Below are 14,729 nucleotides of genomic sequence, written 5' to 3' on the forward strand. Positions count from 1 at the left end.
ACTCCTGTCGGATTCCAATTAATACTGTGATTCTAAGGGTTGAACCAGCACTGGGGGTACATGCAGGCTGTGCCCTCTGAGCAGGAGATAGGCGGGCAGAGCCATGCTGGGTGGGGCAGGAAGGCTCATAGGGAGGGGCAGTTGGTCTGGGACAAAAGTTACTCCCACACCCCGTGGTAAATGGTGACTCCTATGTAAGATTTAGACTGCATGCCCCTGGAATTATTTTGTAACACTTTGCATTATTAAGACCAAGAATCTGCCCTACTTTATGAACAATTCCTCATTTGATTTTTTTCTTTAAGATTTTATTTATTTATTTGATATAGAGATAGAGCACAAGTAGGCAGAGAGGCAGGGAGAGGGAGAAGCAGGCTCTCCGCTGAGCAGGGAGCCTGATGCAGGGCTCGATCCCAGTACCCTGGGATCATGACCTGAGCCAAAGGCAGATGCCACCCAGGCATATGGGTGAGCCACCCAGGTGTCCCTCATTTGATGTTCATAAGGCTGGATGAAGTAAGTAACACCATTACTCCTATCTTACAGATGAGGACAGTGAGGCCTAGAAGAGGGGCTGCATCACTGGCCGGAGGCCGGCAGGGAGTTTAGACAGAGGCAAAGCTTCCTCCGTGGTGGGGTGGCTGCCCATACAGACCTGAGCCTGGCGTGGGCGTGTTCCTCCAAGGGGCCTCACCCTGCAAAAAGCAATTGCATTGAACACCCACAGTAATAATTAACTTTCCACCCACTTTAGTGCTAGTCCTCTTCCAAGTTGCGTTGCTGTGTGTCGAAATTAGATTCTAGATTCTAGCCTTTAGTCAAGAGTGTCTTGCTCTGAGACTTGTCATTTGCTTCCTTTCGGGTCCCTTGGCAGGTGACTGACAACAGATTCTCTGCTTACTTTATTGACAACTTTAATGCTATTTAAATTCCAAGAAGCTTGGAGTCCTGCCCTGGGTGATTGCGGACAAGTACTAATTGGGGAAGCCGCTGTGTCCTGCCCGTTTCGCTAAGTGTGGAGAACCCTTGTTAGGGTGAGACCAGTAGACCAGGGCCCCTGGAATGTTACTCGGATGGCCATTCTTATGTGCAAATGGGACAGAGAAATCTGCAGTGTCACTCTGGAAAGGAGGTGGAATGTGTGTCCACTTGCAGATTATGTGTAAGCCTAAAGCAAAAAATCAGTCTAAAGCCAGGAGTTCAGTTTGCAATCATTTGTAATGACATTTTTAAAAAATAAATAAATAAAACCCATAGAGGCCTCCCCGGGTGGCTCAGTCAGTGAAGCGTCTGCCTTCGGCTCAGGTCATGATCTCAGGGTCCTGGGATCAAGCCCAACATCAAGCCCAACATCAGGGGCCCTGCTCAGCGGGAGTCTGCTTCTCCCACTCCCTCTGCCTGCCTCTCTGCCTACTTGTGCTTTCTCTCTCTGTGTGTCAAATAAATAAATAAAATCTTAAAAAAAAAAAAGATCCATAGCACTGCCATAACCCCAATAATAATTTTTTTTTCAGTTAAGGCAAAAAGGTAAGATCCCATTCAAAGTAATATTTAGGACTAAAGAAATATGCAGGACCTATCGAATAAAACTATTACAGTATACTGAATGACACGTTAGATTTTTAAAATGGTGAGAGACATGCTTTGTTTCTGAATGAGAAAACCCAGTGTTGTAGAGATGTGAATCCATCCTCAAATAATTCATAAACATAACATGATACATCTAAAATTCCAGTTTAAGGGACAAGACTGGTTTTATGTTTGACAATTGGACACTAAGGTTAATCTAGAAGAGTAAATAGTGGGGGTGCCTGGGTGGCTCAGTGGGTTAAAGCCTCTGCCTTCTGCTCAGGTCATGATCCCAGGGTCCTGGGATTGAGCCCCGCATTGGGCTCTCTGCTTGGCAGGGAGCCTGCCACCGCCCCCCCTCCCTGCCTCTCTACCTACTTGTGATCTCTGTCTGTCAAATAAATAAATAAAAAGTCTTTAGAAGAGTAAGTAGTGAGACTGTCAAGAAATTTTTGGAAAAGAATAATGAGGACAGTTTTCAACTTGTTTTGTAGCCTACCGGTTTCTTTATTCAAACAAAATCCTATGTCCCTATTCAGATACCTTCAGGGGGTCCTTTACTGCTTCCTGAATAAAGTTCAAGTTCTTTAACCTATTATAAAAAAGAACATTCTAACAATGTCTGAACGTACTCTTAAAAGCAATAAAATTCCCACGATGCTGTCACTTGAATGGAGCGGCTGTGTTGTTTATTCTGCATTTCCTTCCGGTCTTTGTCTGTATGCATCCATTTCTACTTTGTCATATTCGTGATATACTGTCTAAGGATGAGAACACTAAAACCCTGGCTTTGGGAAGAGCTGTAAGGCAAAGCCAAAATGCAGGGCTCAAAGGGGGGCAGCTGCCTGACAGAGGGCCAAGCTCCCAGAGTGTCCCAGAAATCCTGAGTAAAGCTTTAAACCTAATCCAAGCTAATTCAGTGACCCAGACTCCCCACGGCTTTTCTAACCCTGTATGTGAACTGTAATTCCAGAGTCCCTCCGCTTGCAGGAAAAATAGTCTGTGGACTTTGGAAGAACAGACAGAATGTGCGGCAAGCTCTTGGTGGCCAGCCTGGGGTCCCACTGTGCCTTGCCGTCCTATGGGGGGCTGTGTCCATCCGATTTTACAGAGGATGCTGAAAGGGGTCATGGGAGTCCCCAAAACTGCAAACTAATGAGCAGCAGAGGGATTCCAGCCTGATTCTCTACCCCCTCCACTCTCCGCTTTGGAGATTGAGGGCTTTCTGCAGGAACCACTGGGCCTCCAGGTGGGCTGTGCACGCTGCTGGGGGTCCCTCAGCCCCAACTCCTCGGCACTCACCCACCCAGATGGGCCAAGAAGCAAATCTCCATACTCTGACCTTCTTGCTTGCAAGGCTCTTACTTTAGTCTACTTCCACCATCACCGCCTTGGCCTTGGCCTTGGCCTTGGCCTTGGCCTTGCCATGCCCACACTGTGTCTGAAATCTCAGCTCCCCACTTCCCACCCTGTGGCCCCCACCTCCTGTCTCACAACACCTGGTGCTGACTTTCTTCCTGCTACAACCACTAGCTTTGCTTTTGAGTTCTCACTAAAAGAAAAAAAGAGGACCACAGGTATCCAGCAACAGGTTGAAACAATTCTTGCCATATTTCTTTGCATGGGTAGCTAAGAATTGGAGCGTGGCTTATCTGTGTAAGTTAAGTCAGTGTTCTTGTACAGCTTGGGCACCTTTGATGAAGGTACAAGCCCCTCTAGACCTGGGCTTCTTCCCTGGGGGCATTTTGCCACCCAGGGGACATTTGGCAATATCTGGAGACATTCTGGGTTGTCACAAGCAGGATGGAAAGGCCAAGAACACTGCTAAACTTCCGTGACAGATGTCCCAGCAAAGAATGATTTGGCCCAAAATGTCCTTAGCATAGGGGTTAAGAAACCCAGCTTTCTTATTTACATTAGAGTCTCCTCATAAAGTCTGATCCCACATTTGATACTGGATGCCTCCACAGAAGTGGGAACGAGAGGAGGGTGCTTCAACATAATCTGAGTAGCTAAAATCAAACCTCCTGGTCAGAAGAAGCATTTCGAAAGCCTCCAGTGGGCTTAGAGAACCACGCCTTCTCCTTGTTCAAAGGCGGGTCAAAGCCGCCCCACAAGATGTTGGGTATAAAGATGTCTTTAATTGACCTCTTTGCTGGTACTCGGAGATGACGTGGTCAGGAGTGGCTATTTGATCTCCAGTTATTCCAGAATTTCCACTCTTGTGCCAAACATGCCTCTCCAGACTGCTGGTCTTTGCTGTTCCTCCAACGTCCTTTGAATTTCATCTAAAATTCTCACTTTTCAGAGGTAAGACTTCTTGATTCTATGTTAAAGTCTTCTGTAAAGATACACAGTTCATACAAATTGATGATGAAGAAGTTGCTCATAATTTGGTACTTCTCTGGAGGCTAACAGCTGATGACTTACCGTGGCCCTGTATTTTGGGGCCTCGGGTACAGAGCCATGCTGAAGGGTGTTACTAGTCTCAATTTTTCTTAGATGATTTTAGGGATGCTGTTTCAGAAATTTCTGTACTTTGGGGGTGGAAGGTGGTGATGTTCTCATCTGTCCTTAAGTCAGGTCGTCTTCAAGTCAAATGGCTTATTAGCAGGAGTGCCTAATTTTGAAACCTTTGAATTCATCTCACCTGCCTTAAATTTCCCTGTTTGCTGTAGGTACCATTTAAATTCACATCATAAAGTCCTATGATCCCTACACTTCTTTTCTGTGAATGACATTTGTTAATCACACCTGTAGCCTGATTGATTTCTGGAGGGTAAAAATTTGCTCCGTGGCTTTGACTGTAAGGAACATTCTATCTTTTCTGGAATGTCAAACTCATAGGCAAGAGGATTAAAGCCCAAACCAAATAAATGAGTGAGAACCTAGAAAAAACATTGCTTCCATGTATTTAATCACCATTTTCTGTTCCTAAGTATATATTATATATTGAAGCATTTGGTTTATTTCTTATTGGTGGGGTGTTCTGTTAGCTAGGGAACACAGTTCTGCACAGTAAAGCCTACTTTTCCATGTCACTATTTATTCTGAGCAAAAGCATTTTAAATGGACTATTCAGAGAGCACATAAAGATACATCTTTGTGGGGACGCCTGGGTAGCTCAGTGGATTAAGCATGTGCCTTCAGCTCAGGTCACGATCTTAGGGTCCTGGGATTGAGCCCTGCATCGGGCTCCCTGCTCAGTGGGGAGCCTATTTCCTCTCTCTCTGCCTGCCTCTCCGCCTACTTGTGATCTCTCTCTCTGTCAAATAAATCAATAAAATCTTTAAAAATTTAAAAAAAATACATCTTTTTCTTTGTTATAGAGTTAACTTAGGGGATTTTTTACAACTTATGCCTACATGGCTGAGAGGTAGTAGATTTTAGTTGTTTCATTTTCTATATGTTTAGAGAATAATCAGTTGATATTTGTGGTGTGTTGTGCTCACAAAAAACACAACTAGTTTTCCTAAGAGGTACTTCATTGCAGATGGATGTGGCTGTTTCCTTGGTTATAATATATGGGAGATGTTTCTGTGATCTCTCAGGTCCTTGGTCTGGCCTCAGATCACTAGTTCTGAGGGATGGCATGGAAAAACAGATACATTTTCCCCCCAGGGTTGCTATGGACTTAGGCCTGGACACTTGGATATGAACTTAATTCCAGAGTATAATAAATTAGAAATTATGGCGAGTGTGGATCAGATTCTACCTGTGACAGCATTGTTGGGCTTTCTGGAGCTCCGTGGAAGGGCTCTGTGCTCAGAAAATAGAAACGGCCTCCCGCCAGTGGGGCCCCAGGAGCTCCGTGCCAGGCCCATCAGTTTCTGTTCCTCCTGCCCTTGCTCCTCCCTCAGCTCCGTGGTCCATGGTCCTTGTGGTCCTCTCAGCTCCATGCAGCCCAGAATCAGGACCCAAACCCCAATTCCATCCACGTCCCACCCCCACCCCTACCCCAATTTCCCCCCCTTTCCTTTGGCTCCTACCTTTCAGCCTCCAAAGTCCCTCCCATCCTTAAAAAGAGACAAATGAATATACCCCCCTACCCGGACCTCCCCCCATCCCGCCTTCCGAACTAGGCTTTCGTCTTCCATTTCTCACACTTGCCCAAACTGCTGAAAACGTTTAACTGTAGGATTTCAACAACAGCGTGCCCATGTTTTTCTAGTCGCAAATTAAGTTTCCTCAACCCTCTTCTCTTCCCTCCATCTGCCTCATGTAACATGAATGTTCATCTGGGAAGCTCGTGAACACCGGGGAAGCCTTCTGGGGCAGCTGGCGAACGGTGGCTTTTGCGAGACGCCCTTTGTCTGTTTCTCTGACCCACCCCCTCCGCTGTCTGTCTCGGCTTCTTGCTGACACACTTCTCACTTCTCCATGTAGGAGCCCCACGTTTCTCTCCTCGTCTCTTTCCTCATCTGTGCATGCTCCCACGTTCTCAGCACTTTCACCCAGCTCGCCGGCTGATGACGCAGCCAGGCCGGCTGGTCACCTCTTTAGGGCTTTCTGTCACCACTTCTGGGGTCGTGTGACCAAAACTCAAACTTGCCACCTTCCTTAGAAAATCTAAATGGTTTGAAAGAAATCTGGTGAGTTGCTGAGTAAGTAGGTAGTTATTTAAAAAAAAAAAAAAAAAAAAATTCCTGGGGCTTCCAGGTGGGGCACCACCTTCAGCTCAGGTCATGACCCCAGGGTCCTAGGATGGAGTCCCGCATTGCCCCAGGGTGGGGGTGGGGGTTGGTCCCTGCTCAGCGGGGAGCCTTCTTCTCCCTCTGCCTTCCCCTGCTGGTGTTCACTCTGTCCCCCCCCAAATAAATAAATAAAATCTTTTAAAAAAATTCCAAAAGACATTCCATTTTCAAGAGAGAGTTTCTATTCCCAAATGCTACAAAAATATAAAACGCTTAAGATCAGTGAGAGTTAACGATAACCTCCCCAAATCCTCCATTTTCTCAGGAGAATCATCCATCCACGAAGCCATCTTTCATTTAGGAAGCACCTCTTCCCTACTACCCCGAGGTCCAAGATAAGAACGCCCTTCCATTCTGGAAGGATCCATTCCTAGTGGAGGGGAGGGTGAGTGCCGCATCACAGAGAGGTGAGAGAATGAAGGATGTGGTTCTTTCTCATCCAGCACAGGCGAGCACCTGGTAAACAGAAGCTGTATATACACATACATAAGCATTAGAGAGAGAGAGAGAAAAAGCATGTGAGTCAGGCGGGAGAGAGGCAGAGGGAAAAGGAGAAAGAGAATCCCAAGCAGCTTCCATGCCCAGCCAGAGCACGATGCGGGGCTCCATCTCATGACCCTCAGATCATGACCTGGAATGAAACCAAGATCCAAGGCTAACCACCTGAGCCACCGTGGGGCCCCAGCAGGAAACTAGCTCAGTCTACTTTTCAGCTACTCTTGCCACTGGCGCTTCTGTCCACAGGAGGCCATCTGGGCCACGAGCTGTGTTCACTGCTGCATGGGGTGCAGCTTTCTCTGCTGATGCCAGGTGGGGTCTGGCCCTCCACTAGATGTCCCTGACCAGTGCCCTAAGTCCTCTTGGCAGAGCTGGCTAGCACATTGATCTGGGTGTGCACGTGGCTTTGTGGGCATCCCTGGAGGGGAAGACGGGTTTACTGGTACAGGCTAAGGCTGGGGGGACCACAGAGAGCACCACCTAGCCTGTCTGTTGACTCTCTCTTCAGTCAAGACCCCTGAATGGTGGCTGGAAGTGGGGACCCCTGGGTGGTGTCTGGAAGTGGGGACAAGACTATACACATTATCCTAAGGTCTCAGACTTGTAGTGGGGACTTGGGTTAGTGAGCCCAGCCTCACTCTTCCAACTCGGGTCTGCAGACAAGTTACACAACCTTCATGGGCCTCTGTGTGTAAAGTGCTTTGTAAGTGGAAAGGGGCTGCCCAGGACTGCGTCATTATCTCATGAAACAGCTTTTTAACATGAAGCGTTCTGTAATATTAGTCAAAAGGACCCTGATAAAGTTAAATAATAATAATAATAAGCTCATCGTTTGTAGAAGTATTTGGAGTTGTTTATTTTGTTGTAATCAATATGAATAGTGATTCATGTTCATGGAAAACAACAGTTACGGCGTGACTTAGAAAAATGGCTCGGTGTCTGTCATTTGACCAAAGGGGAGGTTGAGAGGGCCTCCCCCACCCCCACTGTCTGCCCTCTGCTCTCTGCTAGGATCCCAGGAAGGGTTTGTCTCTGGTTCTAGCACTTCGAACCAAACCACAGGAGGAGGCGAAGCTCGAATCCAGCAACAGGCCAACACCATGGAGATGAGTAAACCAAGCTTGGGTGTGGTCTCGCTGGTTAAATGTTCTGGCATGTTGGTTAGCTATGATTCTGAGGTTCCCAGAACTAAGTAAGACAGCTCTATTTACCCTTGGTTTTCTCAGGGGTCCCTGAAGAAATTAAGTCCCTGCCTATAATCTTGTTGTACATTGGAGAACTGCTTCTTTTAGATGTTGGATATTTAACTTTTGTTGAGAGGGCACAGAGGATCCCAAGCTTGGTGGCTTCTAGGAACACCTAGGACAATGCTGAGCTTTCACAAAACCCACAGCACCTCCTCTGTACAGAGCTCCTGGGCCTGGCAGCTGGGAAGGAGCGGGAAACTCACAGTTGACCTGTTACAAGGGGCACCCTGACCAACAGGGGGTAGAACTGGGAAAGTGAACCAGTGGCCTTAACCTCACAGCTCCTTATATGAGGACCCCAGGGGAGCACCAACCCTGGCGAGGCGGAGGGCTGTCCTGTTCCTGAGCACCCACCCCATGCCACTCAGCCCTCTCCAAGACACCCTGGGTTTATCCTGCTAACCTTCCTGAGGATGGAAACCTCAGGCTTCCCAAGTCCTCCTTCTCACCTGACACTCTCAGGCGGGTTTATTTCTGTCTTCTTCAAGGGAAAGGGTGTCCACTACTGTGCCAAGCTGTCTTTTGAGCTGTGAGCACAGGGAAAATGTGTCTTGGAGTGTGTCCCATTCTAAGGCACTTTTCACAGCTGCACCCATCTATGATGTCTTGGTGAACTTTCCAAAAACAAGTTTGTAGGTTCCAGTTACTAATTAATCATCCCTCATAAGTGGCCTTGCTGTGAGTTTAAAAAAAAAAAAAAAGAAAAAAAAGCCTGTTTGCAGAAGGGTCTTCATTGAGGGGTCCTTTCCGTTAGAGACCCATGTATCATCAAAATTAACAGATGGCAATTACATAGACCCTTTACATGTTTTTCTTGGGCCCCAGGATCTATATGATAACACCAAGAAGCAGGATTCAGGGCTCTTCTTATGACAGACTTTGACACTTGCCTGTGGCTGGGAAGGGTTCTGAGGCTTGGCCATCTCACAGGGCTGACTGGACTGAGACACACTCAGGCACAGCATCTTCCCATCCGGAAGGATGTCACAACAGCAGGTTTCTCTAATGGGCTACCATTTTGTGGAATAAGAAATCTCCTGGGCACTAACTATTATTGTTTTATTGCTGGTATCGTTAGTTTGTTCCTAGGACTAAAAGCAGTCAGCTAGCTGCTTCTCACTCCCTGATGGTTTCTTGCCACCCACAGCTTCTGCAGCCAGCCCTTCCCGAGGTTTCTCTGGTCATTGCGTTTCTCAGCCATTGGAACCGGTCGTTGTCCCACTTCCTTCCTGATATAGTGGAGGATAGGAGAGCCTGGGAGTCTTGGAAGAGAGTGGCTGGCCAGCAGTGTTGGTCTCCATTTCTAGCAGGGCTGCTCAGTGGGGTCTGCGCATGGGTGCCCGTGCTCCTCCCCTACACCTGGACGTGCTACTCGGGGGCCCTGTCATTACCACTGGCATTTTTCAGATGAAGCTTGAGACATAGGGCTAAGCAACCAGCTCTAGATCCCACAGAGTGCCAGAACCAGGAATTGGACCAAGTGCTTTTTTTTTTTTTTTTTTTTTTTAAGATTTCATTTATTGGGGTTCCTGGAGTCCTCAGTTGGTTGAGCTTCCTGTCTGTAGCTCAGGTCATGATCCCAGGGTCCTGGGATCAGTTCCCACGTCAGGCTCCCTGCTCAGTGGGGAGTCTGCTTCTTTCTCTTCCTCTGCCTACTGCTCCCCTTGCTTCGGCTCTGTCAAATAAATAAAATCTTAAAAAAAAAAAAAAGATTCTATTTATTTATTTGAGGTGGGTGTTGGGGGTGGGGAAGCAGATGGAGAAGGACAAGCAGACTCCCTGCTGAGTGCAGAGCCCACTGCTGGGCTAGATCCCAGGACCCTGAGATCCGGACCTGAGCCGAGATCAAGAGTCAGATGCTTTACCCACTGAGCCACCCAGGGGTCCCTGAACCAGGTGCTTTAATTCCAGAGTCCATTTAACCCCTTCCCTGCGAGGTTTAATGGAGCTGATACCTAGAGATTGGATGGTGGCCTGGGGCTTGGGGAAAATGCAGATGCCTTCTAGCAAATGAAGCCTGTTCCCTGTGCCCTGCTCTGGAAGATGTGGTTACAGGGTTTAGGAAGGCTAGTAGCTCAGGATTCACCTACCTAGACTGGAATATTTAAACTGAAGTCTCAAAGAAGGCTATTTTATTGTCTGTCATTCTCATCTGTGAAGTTACTACTAAAATTATTATTGCTTTCCATTATAAAATCTGCAAGTTCCGTTCTTGTTTACGCAGAAGAGTTTAAAATTATCTTCTCCAGTGAATTTAACTTCCAAGAATTAAGAATTGTAATACACTAACATATTTTAAAAGAGGTATAGCAAGAAAACAGGTATTAAAAGGTAAGCATTTCAATCTCTTTGAAAGTTATTTTAGCAAACCTAACGGTGCTATCCGTCAAAGCTTGGAAGGCTCCGCATGTGTTCACCTTAAAGCCTGGTGAATTCCTCCCATGGGGGTCACTCCAGACATCTACTTGGCATCTCTATTCTGTGGCCCCTACTCTCTCAACTAGGTCCGGTCCTCCAAGACTTCCTCTGCCCACCCTCTGAGTTAACCCCTTCCTTTAGGAGCGCCCTCCTCCAAAGTCTTGTGCTCAGGGGCGCCCTGTCCACAGTGGGAAAGTCTGTGCGCACAGGTCTTGAGCTAACAGGCTGGCGAGAATTGGATTAGGGTGGCAGAGTAGGGAAATTGGGGTACTGCAACATCGAAATGTGAATCTGTGATCTCGCAAGGTTTTCTGGAGCCGCCTTTGCAGAGAATTAGGCCAAACCATTCTGTTTAAAGTTCGGGTTTTGAGGCGGGGAGGTGGTCTTTTTGAGAAGGAGCTTCTGGGTAGGAGGGCAAAGTCAAGACAGGGGAGGAGGAGGACGCGCAGTCACGTTGCAGGCACCGCGGGCACAGGGCCTGGCCAGGACGGGTTAGTGTTCCATAAAAATCTGCCCCAGACCACACTGGCGAAGTCGGGAAACGTGGCGTTCCTCTGCCCGTTGGACTTTTAAAGAAGGAGGTACGCGTGTCCTGCGGCTGGAGGAGGCGCGTGCTGGGGGGCCGGTGCCGGTCCCCGCGCGGGGGCGACTCCGCTCCTCCCGGCTCGGCGCTGCCTCGCACCGTCCTCGCGGCCGCGCCCGGGACGCGCAGCCCCCGGATCCACGCCGAACCGCTGGCACCCCGGCTCTTTGCTGCGCCGGCTTCCGGAGCGGGAGGCGGGCGCAGGCGGCGCAGTTTTGGGGTTCTGGAAGCCGGCCCTTCTCGGGGTTACGCGTTAACGGGGTACCCCCGCCGGCAGGTGCTGCTGTGCTAGGGCGGAGATTGCTGCAACGCAGAAGCTCAGTCTGGCCGGAGTTCGGTGGACGTTGCGGGGCTGCAGCCCACGGGGAGCTGGGCACCGACGGGCCGGGGGCGGGGTCCGGGCGGCAGTTCGCCCCGCCCCCGCTCAGGCCCCGCCCCAAAGGACTGACCGCCGCGCTGACCAGCACAGGCCCCTCCCCAAGCAGGCTCCTGCGAAGCGTGGGCTGCTCCAGCGAGCCCCCTCTCCCCGAGGCCCCTCAACTTGCCCTTCTCCGACTTTGGGCGCGCAGCCAGGGCGGGGTTGTGGGCGGGCCGGCTGTGGTCTTTTCTTTCCCCTCCCTTCCCCCCACCTCCTCCTTTCCGGTGTCTGCGGGAGGGGGTTGGGCGGTGATTGATTACCGCGCAGCTGGAGCTCGGGGCGGTCCGGACGGGGCGCACCGGATTGGGAGAGAGCTCGAGGAGGGTGGTGGGGGAGAACCCCCGGGGGCGGAGCGCGCGGGCGGCTGGGTGGGGGACCCCGGGGGGCGGAACGCTCGAGAGGCGGCCCTGGCTCCTCGGCCCCCGGGTGCCCCCGCCCCCGGCCCCGCCCGCCCCAGCCACCTGCGCCCCGCCCCAGCCGCGCCCGAGCCCGGGAAAGGCAGAGGCGCGCCCCTGCTCTGGGAAGGGCGAGTCCCCGTTGCGAAGAGCGTTGTGTCTCCGGGAACAAGTAATCCCGCCACCCCGGGCATGCGGCGGCGCTGAGAGCCTGCCGGCCAGCGGATCCGACGAGTCTAGCGAGTCCCTTCCCCGGTTGTTCGAGAAGGGGGACCGATCGCTGGGCAGGATGACCAACCCCGCGGCCACGCAGAACAAGGAAATAGACTGCCTGAGCCCAGAAGCTCAGAGACTGGTAAGAGAAAAACACGTTGTCGAAACTTTCGCTTTGCTCCTGGTTGCCGTTCTGAGGCCCCAGGGGCAGTGGGCACCTTCCACCGCTGCCCTCTGTGCCTGGGGAAGTGCGGGGTGTGCCCCGCGTGGCCGGCACTCCCTGCAGTGAACGTCCCCACGCGACGATGCGCGGGCGGGAGCGGGCTCTGCTGTCTGTGCGTTCGCTGCCCTGTGTGCGTGGTCCTCCCTGCACGCCGGAAAACTCGTTGTCGCGGACCGAGCAGCCCCTCGCTAGGACCGAAAGAAACTCGGTCGCTCCCCTGCCCCTGCAGTGGCGGCCTGGGACGGGCTCAGCCCAGCCAGCGCGTGGTCGAGAGTTTCCGTCGCAGCTGCTAATTTGGTATTTCACAATATATGGCACCTGGGAACTGGTGCCCGAAGCCGGTGCCTTCACCCTGAGGCTGGTACCACCAGTGGCCTGGGTAGTTTGGAGTACTTATCCTGCTTTGGATTTTAGGTCTAGTGGGCAGAGCCTGATTGCTCCAAATACCTCCAGGGTCCCGGGTCACCAAATCCACCTTGGCTGGTCTCCTAGGGTCTCCAGGGCTTGGCAGGATCCTCCATGAGTGGGATTTTGCAATTATCCAGCTCAGTACCCACCCAGGACTGGGATCATGTATGTGAGGATAGTTGGACATTAAAACTGGACCGGGGGGGGGGGCGCCTGGGTGGCTCAGTGGTTTAAGCCTCTGCCTTCAGCTCAGGTCATGATGTCAGGGTCCTGGGATAGAGCCCCACATCGGGCTCTCTGCTCTGCGGGGAGCCTGCTTCCCCCTCTCTCTCTGCCTGCCTCTCTGCCTACTTGTGATCTCTCTCTGCCTATCAAATAAATGAATAAAAATCTTAAAAAAATAAAAAAACTGGACAGGGGGTAAGATGGGGAAGGTTTGTAATTACCCATTTTCAGGCAGCTTGTGATTGACTGCGGATGGAAATATATAAAGACCAAAGGGTGCACTTTGAAAAACAACCACGAGGTCCGTAATGCACAGAGACCCTATGGGATTTTCACTTCACCCAGTTTTTTTTTTGGAAGCCTTGATAGAAGTGTGAGCCGGACACAATCACTCCTTCATCAGGCAGAAATTAATCATCTACTGGGTATTTGCAGGGGATCCAAGATAAATAAGACTGCCCTGACCTTGGGGAGCTTCCTGGTAAATGCCAGGGAGAAGCATAGAAATAGACTTTGATGAATCCACGCTTGAAGGTTGCTTTCCTTGCTGAGTACTGTCAGGTGGATATTTTTAATGTCTGGGTTAGTGTGCTTCCTCTGTGGCCTGGTTTAAAGTTCCTGCCATGAGCCAGACCTTTGGAGCTGGTTCCTACCCCTTCACCTGGCTGGTGTCTAGGGGCCTGGGAGCCCATGGAGACATCTGTGCATCACCACAGGGAAGGGCCCTCAGAAGAAGGAAGGACGAGGAGCTTGCTGGGAGATGCTGGTGTTCTGCAGAGGCGCCCAGGCAAACCATAGATGGCAAGAGCAGGGTGCTGTTAGCCCTGGGCAGGAGTCGAGCTCCGAGGGACCAAGAGCTGGGCAGGGAGCCCTTGATGGAAGAAAAAGTAAACATGGAGAATCAGGATGTGGGAACGGAAGGGACAGGCCATCAGAGGAATGAGAAGAACTAACATGGGCTCTCCGTGGCACTGGCTGCCAGGTTCCCGTAACCCTTATCCGTGGATTGGATCTGGTTGAGAAGCGTTCTTTTTTTTTTTTTTTTTTTTTTAAGATTTTATTTATTTATTTGACAGAGAGAGATGACAAGTAGATGGAGAGAGAGGCAGGCAGAGAGAGAGAGAGGGAAGCAGGCTCCCTGCTGAGCAGAGAGCCCGATATGGGACTTGATCCCAGGACCCTGAGATCGTGACCTGAGCCGAAGGCAGCGGCTTAAACCACTGAGCCACCCAGGCGCCCGAGAAGCGTTCTTCATAGAGGTGTGGAGATAAGTCACAGGAGAGTCCGGACTGGGCTTTGATTGAGGTGCCCTGCTGTATCCCCAATTCGAGGACCCAGTAAACTCCCAAAACTGAAAATTGTTTTTGTTTTGTTGTTTTTGTTTTTTTAAGTTTGTGGCAGAATTCATTTTGCGGGAAGGCCTGCCCTGGCTGATGGGAGGCTGTTTTCCATCTGTGTTCCTCTCATTGTGAATATTCACACATTTCTCTGCAGTCTGGGAATGTCTTGGTTGATGGCTATTACTCTGGTGATTACAGACTCGAGGGCCTATGCAACCTATCACCCTTCTAAAATCCAAAAATGTTGAATTCTGAAACCTGTTTGGCCCCAGGGGTTTCCAAGAAGAAATTGTGAACCTATAGTTCTGTTTTGTTTTGTTTTTTTAGTGAATAGTAGCAAAAAGTATTTTAGAGTGGGGCCTGGGAAACAGAAGTAAAACTCAGTCCTTTTATGAGGTTAAAGGTCTGGTTAAAAGGAAGTGCTGAGGGGCAACTGGGAGGCCCAGTCAGTTAAGCATCTGCCTTTAGGTCAGGTCATAATCTTGGGGTCCTGGGATC

At 50.2% G+C, this 14,729-nt stretch overlaps 1 protein-coding gene across 23 annotated transcripts in view; it reads left to right on the top strand.

Annotated features, from left to right (window-relative positions):
- LRRFIP1 (LRR binding FLII interacting protein 1) overlaps positions 1-14,729 on the top strand; it is a 136,335-nt gene that overhangs the window by 46,387 nt on the left and 75,219 nt on the right. The window contains exon 1 of one of the 23 annotated variants that reach the window (XM_059393791.1): positions 11,297-12,177. The exons of 21 other annotated variants lie outside the window; for them this stretch is intronic. In XM_059393791.1, the coding sequence (XP_059249774.1) occupies positions 12,112-12,177 (66 nt within the window). In that variant the 5' untranslated portion in view covers positions 11,297-12,111. Of the gene's footprint in view, positions 1-11,296; positions 12,178-14,729 lie in introns of those variants that run through there. One more of the 23 variants, XM_059393813.1, reaches the window with a different exon arrangement.

This window comes from Mustela nigripes, chromosome 3 (genome assembly GCF_022355385.1).
Source record: "Mustela nigripes isolate SB6536 chromosome 3, MUSNIG.SB6536, whole genome shotgun sequence".
Classification (NCBI taxonomy): Eukaryota; Metazoa; Chordata; class Mammalia; order Carnivora; family Mustelidae; genus Mustela; species Mustela nigripes.